At 38.0% G+C, this 22,684-nt stretch overlaps 1 protein-coding gene and 2 long non-coding RNA genes across 3 annotated transcripts; 1 reads left to right on the top strand and 2 right to left on the bottom strand.

The window, feature by feature from the left end:
• Positions 1–69: 69 nt before the first annotated feature.
• On the bottom strand, positions 70–2,401 carry PIG-T (phosphatidylinositol glycan anchor biosynthesis class T). Its single transcript, XM_018013746.2, has 2 exons — positions 2,034–2,401; positions 70–1,962 (listed from the first exon to the last, which is right to left on the bottom strand). Exons 1-2 carry the CDS (start codon positions 2,227–2,229, stop codon positions 266–268), a joined length of 1,893 nt encoding a protein of 630 aa, XP_017869235.1. The 5' UTR covers positions 2,230–2,401; the 3' UTR covers positions 70–265.
• Positions 2,402–4,470: 2,069 nt separating this feature from the next.
• Positions 4,471–5,546, bottom strand: LOC149268150 (uncharacterized). Its single transcript, XR_016271008.1, has 2 exons — positions 5,407–5,546; positions 4,471–4,732 (listed from the first exon to the last, which is right to left on the bottom strand). It is a non-coding gene; the product is annotated as an uncharacterized LOC149268150 (long non-coding RNA).
• A 964-nt stretch (positions 5,547–6,510) lies between these two features.
• LOC149268149 (uncharacterized) lies at positions 6,511–20,084 on the top strand. The gene is made up of 4 exons (XR_016271007.1): positions 6,511–6,651; positions 6,711–8,667; positions 9,521–9,840; positions 13,706–20,084. It is a non-coding gene; the product is annotated as an uncharacterized LOC149268149 (long non-coding RNA).
• Positions 20,085–22,684: the final 2,600 nt, after the last annotated feature.

Below are 22,684 nucleotides of genomic sequence, written 5' to 3'. Positions count from 1 at the left end.
CACATATATATATATATATATATATCCACACTTATGTGAACCTTTTTTTGCATTCAGAACTCAGATCAGTTTATAGACATGAACGTGGATTGTTTTATTTATGAAACGACTAAGTATGTAGTTCCTACATAAATAAAATGACTGACGTACTTTGGAATACATTGGTTACAGCTGCTTATCTAGTATTGGCTGCTGCTTACGAGCATATTTTGTTTCTCTATCGCTGGGTCTTCATCACTCTCTCTCTCTCCCTCCACCCGGTTTATCACATGTGTGCCTGCTTATCACAAGATTGGGTCTGATCTAGCTGCTTCTCCTCCTGCTCATTCTCCTTTTCCTTTCCCTTTCCATTCTGTTCATTGTTCTGCTGCTCATTGAGAACAGTATTGGTGGATCGCCTGCTGAACCGACTGGTCAGTTTGTGCACGACCTTGCGCAATAGGTTGCGCGGTATGGTCGTCTGGCGTTCCACAATGATCAGCTTGGTGGCGACGCTGTGTATGGGCCCAAAGGCCAGCGCCACCACGGTGCATGCCAGGCAGATGACATTGTAGGGCATGCTGAAGTCGGGCGTGGGCAGGGACACAATGAGCGCCTCAGTGCGCAAGGTCAGCGCGTATGCAGGTTGCGATGCATTGAACGAGTCCTGGAACAGATACCCCTCCAATGGCAGAGCCGTGTAGTTGCGTCCTATGGGCAGCTGACTGCCAATGACGGCAGATCCAATATAGTGTCCGTGATTTGCATCCGGCGGATACTCAAGCCACTTGAGCAGCAGATAGTCAACCTCAATGGTTATAAGAGCGCTGCTCCTGGCGGGCAGCATAAACCCAATCTCCAAGTGAGTGGGTAGCTCACGCTGCTTGCCGGGCGCGTAGTGCAGCAGGCTGAACTTCAACTCGTTGGAGGTGTACTCGTGCAGGTGCTGTGGCTTGCTGGAGATGCGCAAGGTGTGTAAGTAGGCGTGGACGTACCAGGGCACCAGCTCCATGAGCACCACGGGTAGTGGCTCGTAATGTGTGTTGGTCACTTCGGTGGCAATGCGTCCGTGCTTCTGACCATTGCCCAGTAGGTAGCGATGTGCATAGAGCGGTGGCGGCGACGTGTGCTCCCTCTTGCTATTGCCCTTGGGACCAAGCCATGCAATGTTGAAGAGTCGGGCACCTGGTTCTTCGAACTGCTGCTGTATGTCGTAGACGCCAAAGAGGACGTTGTGGCCACCGACTGTACTAAGAACCTCTTCCTGTGGTGTCGGAGTCAGTTGAAAGCGCTCACCCTGCTCGTTGAGCTGCACGTAGATCTTACTGCTGCTGGCCATCTCGCAGTAGCCGTTCAAGCCCATGCCGAAGAGGCGACGCAGCGAGAAGTCCGTGTTGCTCTGCTCCAACAGCTTCAGATCATAGACTAGATTTGCCGTCTGTGTGAGCTCCACTAAACAATTGCTTGGGTCGTCGCTATCGCACAATGTTCGCACCTTGACGCCCAGGGAATGGTATTTGGTATTGTGGATATAGCCCGAGTTTAGCAGTGTAGCCAAGCCCGATGCGCTGCCGCAGGGCAAAAGCTTCTTCCAGGGCGTCAGGTTCTCAGTGCAGACAATTTCCCGGGGCAACGTGGCATAGCGTACGAATTGATGACTCCGGTTGCCTGACTCCATGAACTGTGGACGGAATATGTGCTTGGGTGCAATGCTATTGGTGTTATCGACAAAGTTAAGCGAGGCACAGAGTATTCCAGAGAAGACGTTTGCCAAGCGCATCCACTGCTTGTTCACACTGTCGTCGGTCAAATTCGGTGAGCTGAACCAGGCCCACAGCTCGGCACCACCGGTCGCCTCTACAATGGGATAGCCCCAGGTCTCGTAGCGCCACAGTCCTTGCGTGAGCCCTATGTGCAGCTCCTTCACATCGTATGTTTGCAGTATTTCGGCTATGACGCGCGGTGTCAGCTGTGTGTGATAAACTAACGGACAGCAGTAGTTCAATGTGATCGTGGGTGCCTGCTGCGTTACGGCAGTGGGTTATGTTACTTACGATTTTTGTGAACGCCGTAGTGCCAGCGTGTGGTGAATTGAAAGTATGTGTTTACATGGTCGCCGGCTAGTGGCCGAACCACCAGTTCCTCATGAAATTGTTCATCGGTTTGGTACTGGAATTGAGGGATCTGAGTCTGACCCAAAGCTAGCGGCGAGAGCAGTAGCAGCAACGTTAATGCCAATTCAGCGATCATTTAGAAGCAGCAGCAATAAATGCTCATTGATACTACTAAGTATATTACAAATTAAAAAGGGATGTTGATATGCTATCGATATATGAATAATTTTCATCTGGTATTTATTTTGTTTGGTCAGTGTTTCAGATCTTTCATTTTTCCAAATACAGTATTTTATAAATAGTTTATCTATCATTATTTGCTAGTATAATACTATCGATATTTATTGATAACATATTTAAAGCTTCGATTTCCATTTTCCTATCGGGGATCTTTAAATGAAAATCAACATTTTGAATTAATAAATTAAAAGTAACGTAATATATATAAGTAATTTGTTCAGAATATACAGCAAAATCTCAATTTTTAATTTAAGTGTTGCGAGTTTTTATTATTAAAAAATAACAGTTCGACTAATAACAAAATGTAAATAGTCGATTATATCGATGTTATTCCCATAAACGAATCGCTGACAACCCGTACAGCTGCAATTATTATGCGGGCACATTGACAATATTAACTTAATTACTGACACTGACCAGAGAACACATAGACTAGACATGTAGAACAAATTTTTCTACAGCAGAAAATGTTAAGTTGGTCGACCACTTTACTTCGTATTTGCTCGGCTCGGTCGCTGGAGGTTCGAGCAGTGAAAATATTGGACGACAAAAACAGTGCGCTGTGAGCGCTCAGACGAAATGGTCGTGATTATGTATGAAGCACATCTATGTGCCATTTGTCCTACTCTCTCTCTCTCAGTCCCTCTCGCTCGCTCTCTATGGTCGCTGAAATCATCACTCTCAGCGGCGCACAAAGATTGAAATTTTTGTTCGCGACGATCCCAGCTTTTTCCTTTTGAACGAAGGGTATACCTAAATCATAAAAGCGTTTGTAAGGTTCATGCAAACAAAATGTAGCGTTTCGATGTATATTCGTGGGAAGGGTATGAAAGCGTTGATACGCATAAAGAATATGAATTCGCGACGGGCAAGCATACACACACTTGCAGTCACTGGAAACATGTGTGAGCATTTGTGGCCTGTGTGCGTAACTCTTGCTGCCTGAGCAAATTGTAATGCCCAAAATTTACCGTTGATTGGCCTTTGAGGGAGCACATACATTTGCATACATATGTGTATGTATGAGATGGGATAATAATTGTCTGGCGATTCAGTAGTTTGTCAATTTTGTATTGTTTGAATTGTAGAGTGACTGCCAAATGAGCCTTTATGACTTAATCAGTAACTGGTTGGTTGGTGTTACGGATATCCACTTCACGCAAATGTATATGTACATATTTACGTACATTTATATACTAATTTATCTAATCATATATATATACATATATATAATTATAATTAAATATTTTATTCAAATTTCAACCGAAAAAATTTTATCGGGGTACACTTATATGTTTATTAAATGCTTTACAATATATTGGCTAGTGGACTATAAAAACTTGAAATGAAATACGCATGTCGAAATTACTGATTAAGTCATAAAGGCTCATTTGGCAGTCACTCTACAATTCAAACAATACAAAATTGACAAACTACTGAATCGCCAGACAATTATTATCCCATCTCATACATACACATATGTATGCAAATGTATGTGCTCCCTCAAAGGCCAATCAACGGTAAATTTTGGGCATTACAATTTGCTCAGGCAGCAAGAGTTACGCACACAGGCCACAAATGCTCACACATGTTTCCAGTGACTGCAAGTGTGTGTATGCTTGCCCGTCGCGAATTCATATTCTTTATGCGTATCAACGCTTTCATACCCTTCCCACGAATATACATCGAAACGCTACATTTTGTTTGCATGAACCTTACAAACGCTTTTATGATTTAGGTATACCCTTCGTTCAAAAGGAAAAAGCTGGGATCGTCGCGAACAAAAATTTCAATCTTTGTGCGCCGCTGAGAGTGATGATTTCAGCGACCATAGAGAGCGAGAGAGAGGGACTGAGAGAGAGAGAGTAGGACAAATGGCACATAGATGTGCTCCATACATAATCACGACCATTTCGTCTGAGCGCTCACAGCGCACTGTTTTTGTCGTCCAATATTTTCACTGCTCGAACCTCCAGCGACCGAGCCGAGCAAATACGAAGTAAAGTGGTCGACCAACTTAACATTTTCTGCTGTAGAAAAATTTGTTCTACATGTCTAGTCTATGTGTTCTCTGGTCAGTGTTACTGAATATACAAATAAGTGTTGCAAAAAACACCAAAACAGCAATAAAAACACATTTATCTGTTGAATTTAAGGACAATTTATTTATAAAAATGATTTTGATTGCATTATGCTCCGCATGCAACTAAGAAACTTACAATGTATATTATATATGTATATTACTTCATACACGTAGTATATGTCAGTTATTTGGCAACAGCTTCTGCTTCTACGCATATATAAATTCAAGTAGTTTATCCAATTTCCAGGTAAACTACCACCAACTTTGGAGAAGTATATTTCGGAACCAGCAATTTCATTTCTATTTTCGCTGCTCACTGAGAATATTAAGATTATATAATATTAGTAGTTTGGGCATGTTTGTAATATACATTCAAATCGATTTTAGCGCGCAAGTTTTTTGGTCTTATCGAACTAATCGCAGTGTGACCGTTCGAACCATTTATCGTGTTACGTTGGGGCACACTGCTCACGGAATTCTGTCAGTTGTTAGAGAGCCGAGCGACTGTGAAGACGTACGTGTGTGCTCCTACAGTGCTCTCAGAATTTATTTTTGGTAATTTTTACTTCTGGTTTAAATTAATAAGTATTTCAAACAACTAAATCACGATAATAAAATAAATTAACGCCGTAATAATTAATTATTAATAAATAAACAAGTAGTTTAACGTAATATTTTTAAAACCAAAAACGATTTATGCAAATTTCAGGCAGTTTTTTTTTTCTACTGGCAGAGCAGCAAGCAAAAATATAATTTTGAGAAATTTAATAACAAAATGCAATCAAACGTTGCCGCGCATGCACTGCAGCAGCTACACAAACAACATTAAAATGCTTATTTTGTTATTAAACGTAATATTAAATCCATGAAACGCATTAAAAACATAAATATATATATATATATATAGATATATATATATATATATATTTGATTCGGCAAACACATTTATGTGTACATTGTATATATATGCATTTACATATATTAACATACATGGGAGCGATTTATAAACATTTGAAAATTTACGTTAAAAATTCACTATTTTTGCCTTTTTAATTGTCACGAATATGAACAACTCTATATCTACGAAAGAGAAAAAGCGTTAGCGTTTCTTTTGTTCAATTGAAAAAGAAATTGAAATTCGCGGAAGACGACACGACGACGGTGAAGAAAGATTTTTACTCGCGTCGCGGTATACTTCAACTGTTTTTGAACTTTTATTGCGTTGCTGCTGAGCAAGAGCGCCAACTACAAAAGTCGCTGCTCAGCGGCCAACAACAACAAGTCGCTACAACCGAAAGTAAAATACAACGAAACAATAATATGTGTACGAGAGTGTAGTGCTGAGAGAGAGAGAGAAACCGAGAAAGGCCAGGCGAGTATAAGAAGAGCATGCGCCTTATGTGCTCAAATGTTGCCCTTGCCTACCGATGTAGGAATGTATGCGTGTCTGTATATATATATATATATATATATATATATATGTGTGAGTGTACTTCTGTGTCGCGTCATTTTCGCCTTCGCTCCGTTTACTGTGCGCGTATTTCGTTTATTCGCGTCGCCGTAAACTCACACACTGATTTTTGCCATTTGCCATTGTGTTCTCGACGAGTCGCCGTTGTAGCTGCTGCTTTGTGGTTGGCATTCGTTGTCAGAAAACAGATTGCTTGTCGTTTTGCCAGTAGAGAAAATATTTTAACTAGCACCCTACTGTTAATAGACTATTGCCGCATAAATTTTAATGCATATTCTCTTAATTATGCTAAATTAGCATGAGCGAAAAAGTTCTTGCGAAATATACAGACAATTGCAGACACATTCATATATACGCACAGCTATTCGCAGATTATATATATGTATATACACATATTGTATGAATATATATATATGTATATATAGTTAATATACAGCGTTAGTCACAATTTTTCTATGGAAGACTAAATGTATGTATGTATGTAAGAATCGATGTCTTTAAACACGCACATATAAACAAAGCGAAAAGTGTACAAATGCAAAAGTAACGGAAAGTTCGTAAACGACATTTTTTGCTCGCTTTGTGGTCGGCATTGTCGACCAAGCAATCGCAGTGGAGCAAGCGAGAAGGCAAAACATCAGCCGCAAAGCTGTTCGCGGGGCAGCATTAGCCATGAGCTTTTAAGTGTCGCTCAAATAAAAGAGTAGCTAAGCAAGCACATTACAAACGACGCCACCTACTCAAAAAAAGAAAACAAAAACAAGGTGATTTTTTTTTTTTTTTTTCAATTTGTATTATTTATTTCTTTTCATTTTCGTTTTAGTTTTCGCTTAGTTGTAACTCCTTTGTAGGCTAACAAATTTGTAAATTAGATTGTAAGTTTAGTAACCGAAAAGTCAGCACCATCGACAGCAGCACCCACAAGCGCCTTGACAAAGAAAATAACCATAAGAAAGAAAGTAAAACCTTATACATATACAATTACAATATGATAAACAAAAATTTGTAGTTAAAAAAAAAAAAAAAAAAAAAAAAAAAAACTATATATATATATATATATATATATATATATATATATATATATATATATATATATATATATATATATATATATATATATATATATTTATAAGAAACTCAAGTTAAATAAACGTAATATTCATTGCCCCCAACAAACGAAAAAAATTTACACTTTTTCTTCGCTTTTTCGCTCTCTCTCTCTCTCTCTCTCTGTCTCTCCATATACTTCCTCTCGTTGGCAGCTTGTGGCCGTCATAGGCTTCTGATTTCATAACTAGTTTGTGGCTGACAATCATCACATGAATAAAAAGATGTACTTATAAATATCCAAATAGATTTCGACTAGTCTTATCTGGTTTCACCAATCTGTTGCTAAAAATCAATGTAATAAATGTGGCTCAATCCACAAATAAAATTCAGGGTAAAGTAAAATGCATAAGAATCTAAATGCGCCATTCATTACGCGCCCCATTTTGAAATGCGAGAGCATTTACGCTCTTTTGTCGCTTTGTAGTTCGTGCACAGCAGTCACTTTCGTTCAATCAGAAAACTCTCTCACTGCCAGCGTTGCCACACGTGTGCCGCCCAGTTTGTCTTCGCTCTTAACACACATCACAAGCTTACATGCTTGAATGTGTGTGCATGAAAATGTCATTTCCTGTTCGTCAGTCCTCAAGTAGGCGACATATTTATTACCCTTTGGGAATTTCAATCGGCAAATCTGTGGCAGTGAGTATTTTATGATGATGATTCAGATGACTGTAGTGAGAATGAGAGACTGATGAACAGTTGGCCATACACAGTGGATTCTCTTGGGTTTGTGTGCTTGTGGATTTCTTTTTATTGGGTCGGAGAAGGATTTGATATTTTTTCTTTAGGTTCTGTCAAGGGCACTCAACCTTCTACAGCTGTGTGGAAGACAACGCAATTATTTTACGCAATTCATCCTTGCGCTCGCTAGATGACGTCAGACCGACAATTCGCCTTCGTGCCCGCTGGTCTAACGGTTGTACGCCCAAGAGCGCATTGGCTATTTTTAAAAGAACCCCAGTTACAGTGCGTTTAGCATTTGTATCTGCCTACGTATGCGTATGCCTCGCTGTTGTCATCGCCGCATTCGCATTCCTCAAATAATTTCGTATTTTATAATGGGAGGGGGGATAAAATAGCCAAGCGCTGTATACAGCAGAGCACATCGTATTGTCGCGCGCACGCATACATTCATACGCGCACGTATATCTGCAGAGACGGAGGCAGACAGACACATTTGTGCGGCTATGCTATGCTCTTGCTCTGCCACCACCAGTCACCTTGTTGACCCAGCTAATTTTCGTTGGGCCCTCTGCCGCGTTTTCGAGCTAAACGCTCGGTCCCGCGCTGGCGGCAGACTGAACGTTTTCATACATTCGAAATTTCAACGAACTTCGGTTTGTGGCCGTCCACCATCGCTGCCGCTGTCGTCGACGCTCTATGTGAATTCGCCGCAGCTCTCTTTTGTAGCTTTGTAGCCCGCAGATGGAAGCGATACCAGAAAACACATTTTGCCGCAATTCGCTCATTTTAATGCTTCTTCTTATTCTTTTTTTTTATCGTTGCCTTTGTTGTTCATTACAAAAGAAGTCGCATGCAGCTTTTGGTCTTGTTCTATTTCAAATTTGTTTATGTTCATTTGATGCAATTATGTTAGGTTCCTGCAATGTGAAAATTGCAGCTGACATACATATGATTTTCACATAGCAAATCTGTGTTTATTTGAAAGTGTGAGTTTGTTTCCGTTATTTATGCATATATATGTAAGTATGTATATACATACATACATACATGAAATTATGTATGTATAAATATGTATGCATATGCGTCAATTTTCATAGTGATGTAATAGTTAGGTGCGGCTGCGACATTTTCGGTTTGTTTTCTCTTTGTGTTGATATTCACTCTTCAAACGAGGTCATATACATCTACTTACTTGAATACATATGTATGTACATATGTATGTATAAAATTATTTATGAAGGTTCATAGAAATCGAAGACAATTTTACAAAGGCCATACACACACAATCTTTCTATTTTGGCCTGCAAATCTTTTGCTAAAATTACCACCTGTCATCGCTGTAGCAGAGATAATCGTTCTCTGTGTTCTTACCATATTACTCCCTTCAATTATGACCATCTCTTATCAACATATGTATGTATGTATGTACATTACTTTGCTTGCTTGTTTGTCCGTTCACGTGTAATGTAACTTCCGCCTTATTAATTTATATACATATATGTATATAAATTGGACTGCCCGCATAATGCATGTACATAGATACATACATACAAACGCTAATTTTATGACTGTTTTGTTTGTCATAGCCACACTTATCGCTAATTTGTTTGAGGCAATATTAATAAAGAATGAAATATATTCATATACTATCATTGCACATGTGTATGTGTGTATGTATATACATATGTGCATGTAATAGGCCGTTCCGATGCTTTGGCTTAACACAAATACAAATATACATGGATACGCATCCATGTATATTTGTATTTGTGCACATATATATGTACATATATTTAAATATGTGCATATGTCAATTTCTATAAATTTGTCCTACAAAAGTTTCTTTGTAGATTGACCTCCACTGAAAAAATGTCACAGTTCACATCATGCAAATATTTCTCTTACATATAGACATCAATGTTACATACATAGTATTACAATACATGTTATGTACGTATGTTATGTATGTATGTACCGACTTGAAATATTTGAACTAGATCATGGAATGCGGCGTCAGAGTTACACATAAATCCATACACGCACGTACACACACATTGACACACGGACAACCATGATGAAGAGTGCGTGAGAGCGGAAACATCGATCGATGGCCCTGTTATGCTTGTCAAAGTTGTTCAATTATGTACCTGCCACAGAGAGTAAGAAAATAGAGCAAAATCTATCTTGACTTTATGCTTGCGCTTCTGCCCGCAAACTCAATTGATTTACAAGTTTATTCGGCAGCATCGTCATTACAGCTGTTAATAAATTGGAATTTGTCCTCATTATTTCTATACAAATTTTTTTTCGAACAATCGGGGAGGAGGAACTGATTGTGTCAGTGAGAGAGTGGAGCGATGTATACCGTGTCTTATCGGTTGCAAATGCTTCATAATTGATTTGTTTTGTTAAATGTATACATGTGTTCACGTATGTGTGTATGTACATATGTACGTAGATATATATTCTAAAGCTGATTTGTACGCAGTGAAATATCCAATTTATGATTTGAAACTTTTAAAATATTAATATTCAATGTATGTGTTGTTGTTTTTGGTGTGCTTGATGAAAATATGAGCTGCATTGCATTGTGATTTCCTTTGTTACTCATGCCGCATCGTCATCACTAGTTTGTCCTATACACACAACGCTAGAATTGATTGGCCCATTAGCCATTTACAATGCTTATCTTTGATTCGGGCTGAAGCATCGCTAATCGACTAACCAACCAACAACCGTTTAAGGGTCATACTTTTATCTACTGAAGTCTATATAGAACTCGACATTCAAGACCAAGACATTTAATATTTGCCAGTGATGTGCGATATATATATGTATGTACATACATATATGGGGATGTACATCTGTATGTAAAAATACGCATATATACATATTATTTGTCTGTTTGACTATCAATAACGAACGGAATATGCGTGGACGGCACCGTGTGTGAGGGAAATAGAGAGGGAGAGCATAAAAGTTGAAAGAGACTTAGGCAAGCAGCGACAAGTAAGAAACGAATGTCAATGTTAAAAGATGTTTGCAGTCGACAACGGCGGGTTAACATAGCGTACGCGTGCGTCGACAGCTAGCTGTGTCGTGTGCGTCGACGTAATCATAACCTATATTGCAAATGCATGTACATATTTACTACGTGTATGTATGTATGTATGTACATTTATAGATGCAAACATACATATGAAACAAGCGGAAAATACGAATTCATTGATTTCGACTTTTACTTTCTGTTAAGCTCGTCTTCGTATCTCTCTCTTTCACTCTCTCTCTCTCTCTCTCTCAGCTGTTTATGCCTTCATTGTTGCCGCTTTCTTTGTTGTGCTCATGTTGTCTATCGACTGCGTGTGTGTGTCTGTGTTAATATACAAATATATGCATGTATGTGTGGAGCATACGTATGCTTCAAGCGCGCTATCTTTTGCCCATTAGTCCACCTTTATTTTAGGAGAATATTTATGCATATACATATGTATGTATAGATACATATCGAATATTTTCAGTTACAGTTGTTTTTGTTTGAAGTGTGATTTACCGCTGCTTACACGGAAGTGTGCCATGCCCATTGAGTCAATAGAATAGGGTCAGAGGCAACCGCTGTAGCTGCGCTCGGACATACATACATACATACATACATATATATGTATTTAAACGAACATATCGATGCACATAGGTACATATGTATGTATGTAAGTGCTATCACAATTGGCTGTAAGCTGTGACTTGCCAGTCACATGTGATATTCTTATTGATATTGCTGCAAATAGCTTTTTGAGCACAACTACATTAATTAACGTGGTGTTATACTTGTCCTGTTATACATATACATACATACGTACTAATGTGTGAAATGATTTATGCGTCGAGTCTTATAACAGTTTTATTGTAAGAAAATGTACACACTAACATGTTTATGTATATTCTTGTTACAATGTACATACATACATACTGAATGAATGCTTAGTCCAAGCTAACTAAGGGTGACCGGCGTCTAGAATATTTCCGTGAGTCTCTTTTGCGCTCTGCGTTGTCTGCATTTGCCATAAATTGGAATACATGTGTGTATGTATATATTGGTCGTCAGCCAGACAACGTCTGCCGCAGCTTTCGCTTCGATAATGTGGGTATATCCCCACTTGGAACTTTTCTGCTGAGTCTATATTATTTTCATTATCCTACCAACAAAATACAAAATATCAACTAACTCCTGTTGTCTGGCGGCCTCTATTGGTCCTTCACATAACGGTTAATCAATTTACATCGACAGCTGTGAGTCTGGATGTTGTTGCTGCTGCCTCCGATGTTATATGGGCACCCGAAAATGTCAACGACTTGGGGTTTGTTTTCGTTCCCCCATCCCATCGCATTGCATACAGCATCTCTCTTTATGCGGTTCATTGACATCTTTGAACTGAATAAGGGCGATGCTGACATTTGGGGTTGCGTTTTGCCTTTGCTTAGGGACGGGATCTTAAGTGTTTTCTTTTTTTTTTTTTTTTTTTTTTTTTTTTTTTTAATCCTTTTTTGACATCTTTTTAATACTCACTCATGAAAGTGAAATGAGTATATTGGTTTTGTGCATGTCTGTCTGCTGTCCGTGTGAACGCAATTATCTCGGCGCAGTTAAAGAGCTAGAAAGCTCAAATTTGGAATGTAGATCCGCGTCGACCACCCAAGGTCAAAAAGCTATGGGCCATTGGGGAAAATCGGGAAGAGTTGCATTTTCTACAGTATTAGAGCTAGAACGTTCTCACGTTGTAGTCGGGCGTTACCAATTGCCATTCTCATTCACATCCCATCAGCAATTTTGTAGCTAACTTTTGAGCTTCTAGCTTGTTCAAATAAAGCGCATGTCAGCGAACATTTTTCAACAGTGACATCTACTTGCATGCACAACAATAGTTATTCCACATCAAGCAATTAAAATCGGAAGAGTTCTTTCATACATCCGGTCATACATACATTCATTCGTGTGAATGTGAACTCCTTTATTGTTTATATTAAACCGATAATTGTATTTTTTTTCGATAAGCCAAGCTTAACCTTTTACTATGGTCCGGCGTCCATTATGCTTCGCAGTACATTTCCAGCAAAACAATTTGTATCGCTGGTCTACTTTGGTGTATGTGTGTTTATCTGTTAAACATATATGCTGTTTGTGTGCATGTGTATATGGACGTAAACAATCTGGATCGTGTTCGTCCAAGGCGACGAAAGCTGAACTTAAAATAAACAAGAAAGAAAGCTCTAGTCGAGACTGCTCGACTACGAGATCCCCTGAAGCCTTGGAGTAATAGCTATTTCACACAAGAAACACACACACACACACACACACACACACACACACACACACACACACACACACACGCACACACACGCACACACGCACGCACGCACACACAGGCATACATACCCACACATACACAAACATTTAAACATACATACACAAACATACACATTCAAGCATAAACACGCATGGGCGTAGTGTGCGCTTACTATGAGAACTTAATTGTTTAATAACTTTTTTTGTGGACATCCGATCTTCATGATGAGTTATCGATTTTTAATGATAAACTCGATATCCGCGCTGTAAATACGGACATTAAAAAAAAAATTGAAGCCTCTAGCTCTTATATCTTTTGAAATCGACGCGTTCATACATACGGACAGACGGACAGGGCCAAATCGACTCAGCTCGTCACCCTGATCAAGAATATATACACATTGTGGGGTCTGCCACGCCTCCTTTTGCCTGTTACATACATTTCAACAAAACCATTATACCCTGATTTCCCATTGAAAATGGGTTCAGGGTATAAAAATCACACATTGTCAATTCTGATTAAACTACTAAAGTTGCGACTTTTCAATTAAATATATAGAATTACTATAAATATTCCGTTTGCTTACTGGCACTGATAAATACATATATGTACAGTTATTATAATATTAGGTCTATTGTGTGGCAATACAATAATAATTATGTTTATCTTATTGTTTATTTTCTAGGCTCCTTGGTCGAGATTTCCAACAAAAACTAATTAAGGACTATTAAGAGGTAAGTGGCAGCTAAAGTTAGCATATCGATAACAAGTTGAGATAACAAAATGATCGAGTCATGGTCAAGTACACACACAAACATAAATTAACTCATAAATACATATGAGCAGATGTATATATGTATGTACATATGTATGTTTGTATATTTGGTGGATGTCGTGTGTGTCTCTCCGATTGCGAACAGTGAGTAATAGTAGCTGCCGATGACGCATTTAGACGATAGTTAAATCCGAATAGCCGGCATCAAGATGCCGGTCTCACTCTCTCAGAGACTCTTCCCCATATCTATGCAGCGTATGCATGCACGTACGTACATCCATGTATGTGTGTGCACAGATATGTGTGGGTGTATACATATACACGTTGCACACATGTATGTATATACATTGCATATGTTAAACCGGTTGGCGATTCGGCTGCTAACATTTTTGCTCTCTCTCTCTTTCTCTCTCTTTCCCAAGTGCAGTTAGTGGCGTGCTGCAAATGCAGATGCTGTCATCTTGTTTGTTTGAGAAAAATAAATTTTGAGCTATCGCAACAGACAAAATCAGCTGTTGGTTGAAGAGCTGTCGGTCGGTCTTGATTTAAAGTAAATATAAATCGTTATTTACATATATAAGCTATAAACTGTAGTATTAAAGAAAGATTTTACAAAGCTTCCAACTTCCACATACATATTTATGTATGTACATACATGCTTTTATACAAGTATATGAATACACACTCATATCTACACTTCTGCACAGATTTGTATGCATGTGTGCCAATTTGCATCAACGTTTGGCAACTGTCAGCTGACATAATTATACCCTGAACCCATTGAAAATGGGAAATCAGGGTATAATGGTTTTGTGAAAAAGTATGTAACGGGCAGAAGGAGGCGTGGCAGACCCCACAAAGTATATATATTCTTGATCAGCGCGACCAGCTGAGTCGATATAGCCCTGTCCGTCTGTCCGTCCGTCCGTCCGTCCGTCCGTCCGTCCGTCCGTCCGTCCGTCCGTCCGTCCGTCCGTCCGTATGAGTGCGTCGATCTCAGAAGTTACAAGAGCTAGAGAGCTGAAATTTGGCATGCATACTCGTGAGTACCATACGCAGTACGAGTTTGTTTTATTTTTTCGATAATTTGTCCGATAACTTTTTTATCGAGAATAATCGAAAAATTGATTTTGTTTTTTCAGCCTAATTTGAACATTTTTAGACCTGGAGTCTTCAAATTTGCGTTGTATATAAAGTTAATCGATACAAAGATTTTGTAATTTACAAATTTTGGATACCACGCCCCCTTTTCCCCCAATTTGTAAAAAACGCATTTCAAATACTAGAGACTTGTGCTTTGGAATGTACACAAATATTTACCATATGATTACACTCTGAAAGTTTCATTAAGATCGTATGTCTACAAAAGAAATTATTCAACAAATAAATTCTCATAATATTGCCCACACTGCAGCGCAGCCCAAGCGCAGTCGCTGCTTACTGCGCAGTTAGCAGAGCGCAGGCTTATGCGTGCGTGTGGATACATATGTATGTATGTGTGCATAAAAGAAGTGCAGAATGATTAGAATATCAGCTTGGAGGGTTCAGGGTATCTTCTAGTCGAGCAGTCTCGACTGGAGCTTTCTTACTTGTTTTTTTATTGGCCAGCTGCAGATGATGGCTCTGCAGGCGGGCGCACTGCGTTATCGATGGTTTCCTACACCCACAAATAAAACCCACGTCACACACCCACACGCCCCCATAGGCACATGCACAAGCACGGGCACAGACTTTTACGCATTTTTAAGCTCGATTGAGCGATGTATCCTGCATTTTGCAATAATTTATATTCATATGTGCATACATATGTATTAATGCACGTACATGTGTGCATGTAGACACGTGTTTTCCATCTGCTCACGCCTTGACATCTTTTAATGTGTGTACATTAGAGCAAATCAATTTGATTATGTAAATTATGTGCGCTAGTTCTTATAAGCTTAGATTGAAGTGTGTGGCGAAAGAGCAAGATGCGGCAAATGTATTTAATCAATAAATTGCATGCACACATTCACATACGCGTACTTACATCTATATATACATATATATGTATATGTATATACATATATATATATGTATACGTACATATGACTGTTGCTGTGTGTTGATGGATATTGCTGATGTTATAAATTCGGTCAGCTTGCTTAGTCACACACAGGCACACCAAATTGGGTCAAGCTGTGGAACTTAACAGCCTCTGTTAATGAGTACGAATGCTGTAAGCCCACTACATTTAGGCCACTGTTATATTGCGTGCATATGTATGTACATATACATATATGTCATATGCAAATGTTTTATACATACGTACCTAAGTATCTATATTTATGTATGTACGTATGTATGTAGTTAACTACATATTTACACATGTACGTATTGGCAAGCTTTTGATACTGGCACCTGTTGTGTATTGTTGCTGTCAGGCACCCGCTAGTCTACGAACAGGTTTGTTTACGCAAGATAGCCGAACAGCTCACACATACACTTACGCAGCAGAGTTTCAATTCCAATGCGTTCTTATTGCAGTTATTCATTCAAACAATTGTTACAAATATTAAAAGCGGCAGCCAGACATTGGTATTCATGACGCACTTAAAGCGTAACTGATGATGAAATGTTTATGAATCATTCCGTTCCAGAAAAGACACTGGCCAGAAGCATCGAAGCATTGAAACTTGTACGCTGTCTCAACCTCTTACATTTGTCCACAGAAAAAAAAAAAAAAAACAACTTATATGTACATACATACGTGTTTGTATGAATGTGCAGGCTGCTGTGTTTGCTGTGAGAAGAACAACGTGCAGCGGCTCACGCGTAATTTTGTTCTTGTTCGTCGTTGCGCTTTGCGATCGCTTAATCATGTAGTAAACGTCCTGATTATATGCATGCATAGATACATTTGTAAATACACACATAAATATGTATTTAACATACAAACATATGAACATTTGTATGTGTATATGAAATATACGCGATATTATTTCCGGCCGACGATAATTGTGATGTCATTATATGTATGTACATATGTATATAGTATACAGTATTGTCTGTACATATGTATGTTTGTATGTATAGTCGCAAGTTTTTATTACAATTTGAACTCAATCTAATGCACACATACTTATTTGCATACATACATACATATGTAAATGTAGTAATGTACATAAGCTATGCAACGAAGTCTCTCTTTCTGTGCTACACATTTAGGCTTTTGAAATAATATAGAAGCCAAATGATAAGCGTAGCAGCGTGGAGGCCGCGACCATGTGCTTTTTCGAGAGCGTGAGAGTGAAGAGTGCAGAGAGTATGGCAAATGGCAATACCTAGAGAGCGTGAATATTTATTTTCGTATGTTTTGAAGCATTGCACAGTGCTTGGAATATGTGGGTGAGTAGGTGGGATACAAAATTAATATCTGGAAAGATCTTCGAAAAATGCTTCGTGGACAAAATGTAGCCATGAACAAAAATTTATATAACAAGAGCAATCCAGATTATTCCTAGACACTCTGCCACGCCTGCTTCTACCTGTTACATACTTTTCACATTAATGGTTACCCAGATTTTCCCATTTTCAATGGGTTCAGGGTATGAAAAAACAGTTGCAGTGTGCACACACCAACGCAAACTATCAAGTGGTGTGTGCACCAGTCAAGGTAAATATATACATACATATGTATGTATGTATGTTAATCGTTTGCTCGTTTGGTAATGTTATAATTTAACTTTTTCATATTTTTGCCAAAGATGTATATATGTAAGTACATGTACATACAGATACATATACAGCTTTTAAAGTTTAAGGTATGCTTAAGTAGGGTGACCATCCGTCCTGAAATTCCGGGACATGTCCCGCTTTTGGAGGTAATGTCCCTGTGTCCCGGTTTTCTATTGTTTCGATAAAAAAAAATAGTCATATTGACAAAATGAAAAATGACAAATTGAAAAAGAAGAATTTGTTTAGAAAAACAACGCAGATAAGATAATACAGTTTTTTGCAAGAAACGTACATTCGTGCTGTTACTCGGAAGTATTGAAAATAGTTCAAATCCTGTTGCGATTCCAGCGCACAATGCGAAAATTTCGAAAGGGTTTTGTTTTTCTTACTAAAGAAATAAGTTACTGGTGGAGAATGTTAAAAACATCCATAGAGTTCAATTTAATTTTGTGGACATAAAAATATTGAATATTGATGAAGGAAATGTTATGTACATATGCTCGGCAAAATAGGCAGTGTGGAGAAGTATAATAATCATGAATAAAATAACAATTATATATAAGGATGTATTCATATATATAAATACATACATATATGGATGTTCTTGTGGAATTAGTCCCAGAATGAGCTCCGGCCCAGATCACCCTAGCTTAAGGAGAAATCAAAGCTGCTTTTATTACACACACTCTGTGTAATTTAGTCCAATGTTTGTATGTATGTGCATGCATATGCATGTATGTATGTATGTCTTTCATTAAATAAAGCCACTGGAAATACATGCATATGTATGTATGTATGTATGCATGTCATGCCATATTGGACAAATGAATAGACGGACCATTCATAGACGAGTGACAAACATTGATTTACCCACATACGTATACAAACACTTATCCTCAGACTGTATATTAAATGGAAGAGTAAAGTCTCCTTCGGATAACAGCCAGGGCGTTATGCAGAAATCGATTGATTTTGTATAATGACTTGACTCTCATATTGATATATGTATGTACATACATATAGTATGTAGTATTGTATCAGCGTGCGGCAAAACACATGAATGGATGTGTGTAAGTGTGTATTGCTGTTGTCATTGCTAGAAAACAGTTGTCATTTGGCCTTGAACCTGAAATTCGAAGTTCAGCAATGTTTTTTTGTGCACGATTTGCTTTGCCTTTTGTAGCGTTTGCACATACACATATGTACATACACATGTATGTAAATATAGACGTATGCATACGTGTGTATGTACACATGTATTCACATATGTATGTTTGTTTGTAGTGGGTTTGCAGTGCGTTGACTGGCAATTTACATTTAGCGCATTTGCTGTTAATTTAATTGTTTGACGAATAAAAATTATTACCTTTGTGGTATTAACACGTAGAGATATGTTTGAACAAACAATTGCTGCTCAAGTTTGCTACTTTAGCCACATCCAATGGAATGAAACAAGGGCGTAAAGGTTGTTTGTGACTTCATTGTATTTTGAGCTCAGGTGTAATATATTTGCATGTATACGAGGCATGCACATTCATACATTCTCATGTATGTGAATGTTAACTTATAGGGTTTAACAGAATGATTGGTAATGGAGCAGTGAACGCGGAGGACCCTGAGGACACTAATTATTTAATATACATATGTACATATGTACTTGTTAATATTCATAATTGCAATATACACGCTTACATAGACATATAGCGATCTTGCTATCCCATATATCTCTGAAAAGTTGCTGTACATATATGCATATGTATTGAGATGAGGGTATGTCATAGCCGGTCGCCTGGGCTTCAGCAAAAATAGTTGCTCGTACTCTAGGTTAATGAACTAACGTTCTTATGTACACACATTCATACATATGTTCATGCATATGTACAGTAGAATCCGGTTATAGCGATACTCAAGGGACCGTCGATTTTACGTCGCTATACCCGGAGGACGCTTTAACCAGAAAGAGTAAAAAATATATATATATATTTTTTTTTTTCATTTTTTTACGGCTGTTATGTTCGTAATAGATTTTACTAAAACAATTTAAATTTTTAATCAAAACATGCACATGACCAACAAAGACAACGAATTTTCGTCGACATAACCGGATGGACGTTTTAAGCGGAGTCGTTATAACCGGATTCTACTGTATATACGTATATAAATATCCATATATACATTACACAAATATCTAGGGGTCATTCCCACCCGAAGACTTTCGTTTTGCGCCATTACTTCAGTCTTCAATTTTATTTAATTTTTGTTCTTTCGAGTGGTCGGAGAATAAAAACAAAATACAAAAGCTAATTTTTCCAAGCCGAATTGTAAATGGGCTACAAAAGCGACCTACGTCGAATATTTTCTATAAAACTTTAGAAAATACATTACATATATATATATATATGTAAGTAGTACGATATTGTATACTGATCAAAGGCTTGTAATATGCGTAATACGCCCACTCTTAATTCAGCTACTCAATTGAATGTATTGTATGAGAAAAGTGATATACTGATTACAAGGGTATATAAATGAAAGCAGCAATTGTCAATGGCTGCCCTTTTTATACCGTGAACTGAACCCATTTTCAATGGGAAATCAGGTATATTGGCTTTGTTGAAATGTATGTAACAGACGGAAGCAGGCGTGGCAGACCCCACAAAGTATATACATTATTGATCAGGGGGGCGACGAGCTGGGCCCATTTAGCCCTTCCGTCCGTCCGTATGTAGGGAACGCGTCTATCTCAGAAGATATAGGCCTTAAAGATTCATATGTATTTTATAGAACTTAGCTTTTATTGTATATTTTTATAAAGTTTATAGAATTTATAGGATTATAATATTTTATAGAATTTTACCCCCACCTCACCCATAGTTTGCTACTTTAGCCACATCCAATGGAATGAAACAAGGGCGTAAAGGTTGTTTGTGACTTCATTGTATTTTGAGCTCAGGTGTAATATATTTGCATGTATACGAGGCATGCACATTCATACATTCTCATGTATGTGAATGTTAACTTATAGGTTTAACAGAATGATTGGTAATGGAGCAGTGAACGCGGAGGACCCTGAGGACACTAATTATTTAATATACATATGTACATATGTACTTGTTAATATTCATAATTGCAATATACACGCTTACATAGACATATAGCGATCTTGCTATCCCATATATCTCTGAAAAGTTGCTGTACATATATGCATATGTATTGAGATGAGGGTATGTCATAGCCGGTCGCCTGGGCTTCAGCAAAAATAGTTGCTCGTACTCTAGGTTAATGAACTAACGTTCTTATGTACACACATTCATACATATGTTCATGCATATGTACAGTAGAATCCGGTTATAGCGATACTCAAGGGACCGTCGATTTTACGTCGCTATACCCGGAGGACGCTTTAACCAGAAAGAGTAAAAAATATATATATATATTTTTTTTTTTCATTTTTTTACGGCTGTTATGTTCGTAATAGATTTTACTAAAACAATTTAAATTTTTAATCAAAACATGCACATGACCAACAAAGACAACGAATTTTCGTCGACATAACCGGATGGACGTTTTAAGCGGAGTCGTTATAACCGGATTCTACTGTATATACGTATATAAATATCCATATATACATTACACAAATATCTAGGGGTCATTCCCACCCGAAGACTTTCGTTTTGCGCCATTACTTCAGTCTTCAATTTTATTTAATTTTTGTTCTTTCGAGTGGTCGGAGAATAAAAACAAAATACAAAAGCTAATTTTTCCAAGCCGAATTGTAAATGGGCTACAAAAGCGACCTACGTCGAATATTTTCTATAAAACTTTAGAAAATACATTACATATATATATATATATGTAAGTAGTACGATATTGTATACTGATCAAAGGCTTGTAATATGCGTAATACGCCCACTCTTAATTCAGCTACTCAATTGAATGTATTGTATGAGAAAAGTGATATACTGATTACAAGGGTATATAAATGAAAGCAGCAATTGTCAATGGCTGCCCTTTTTATACCGTGAACTGAACCCATTTTCAATGGGAAATCAGGGTATATTGGCTTTGTTGAAATGTATGTAACAGACGGAAGCAGGCGTGGCAGACCCCACAAAGTATATACATTATTGATCAGGGCGACGAGCTGGGCCCATTTAGCCCTTCCGTCCGTCCGTATGTAGGAACGCGTCTATCTCAGAAGATATAGGCTTAAAGATTCATATGTATTTTATAGAACTTAGCTTTTATTGTATATTTTTATAAAGTTTATAGAATTTTATAGGATTTATAATATTTTATAGAATTTACCCCCACCTCACCCATATATTTGTAAAAAGCTTTTTTATACCCTGAACCCATTGAAAATGGGAAATCAGGGTATAATGGTTTTGTAAAAAGTATGTAACAGGCAGAAGGAATCATCGCAGAGCCCATAAAGTAAACATATATATTCTTGATCAGGACGAGGAACTGAGTCCGTCTGTCCGTCCGTCCGTATGAGTCAAAGGATCCTAGAAGATATAAGAGCTAGAGAGCTGAAATTTGGCTTGCATAGGCAGTACAAGTTTATCATATTTTTCGATAACTCATCCGATAACTTGACTTTGTTTTTTCAGGCTAAAGACTTTTAGACCTGGAGACTTAAAGTTTGCGTTGTATATAAAGTTAATGGATACAAAGATTTTGTAATTTACAGATTTTGGATACCACGCCCCCTTCGCACACATTTTAACTATATGATTAAGTTTTAAAAGTTTCATTAAGATTGTATGTCTACAAATGAAATTATTCAACAAATAGATTCTCATAATATTGCCCGCACTGCAGCGCAGTCAGCAGAGCGCGTGATTACACGTGCGTGTGGATGTATGTGTGCATAAAAGAAGTGCAGAATGAGTAGAATATCAGCTTAGAGGGTTCAGGCTATCTCCTAGTTGAGTAGTCTCGACTAGAGCCTTCTTACTTGTTCATATAGTAGAGACAATATGAGGGCGTGCCTTAGCAAGCACACGAGTTTTAATAATGCAATAACAATCTAACATTTTCATACAGAAAGTCCACCCACAAGAAAAATTATTAATAAATTTAGTTCCCGTAGTAAGCACATACTGCAGATATATAATATTGAAATAATACTTGCTCGACGGGTTCAGGGTATCTTGTAGTCGAGCA

Source organism: Drosophila arizonae, chromosome X, assembly GCF_054131065.1.
Source record: "Drosophila arizonae isolate 15081-1271.41 chromosome X, UAZ_ARI_1.0, whole genome shotgun sequence".
Lineage (NCBI taxonomy): Eukaryota > Metazoa > Arthropoda > Insecta > Diptera > Drosophilidae > Drosophila > Drosophila arizonae.
Note: the sequence above shows the minus strand (reverse complement) of the source record. Positions and strands in the feature narration are given on the sequence as shown.

Bases quoted from the DNA above. Each gene is read 5' to 3' on its own strand.
- PIG-T (XM_018013746.2), bottom strand. From the start codon at position 2,229: ATGATCGCTGAATTGGCATTAACGTTGCTGCTACTGCTCTCGCCGCTA. The intron at 1,963-2,033 runs GTAAGTAACATA...GCTGTCCGTTAG, and splicing joins CTACGGCGTTCACAAAAATC to TTTATCACACACAGCTGACA.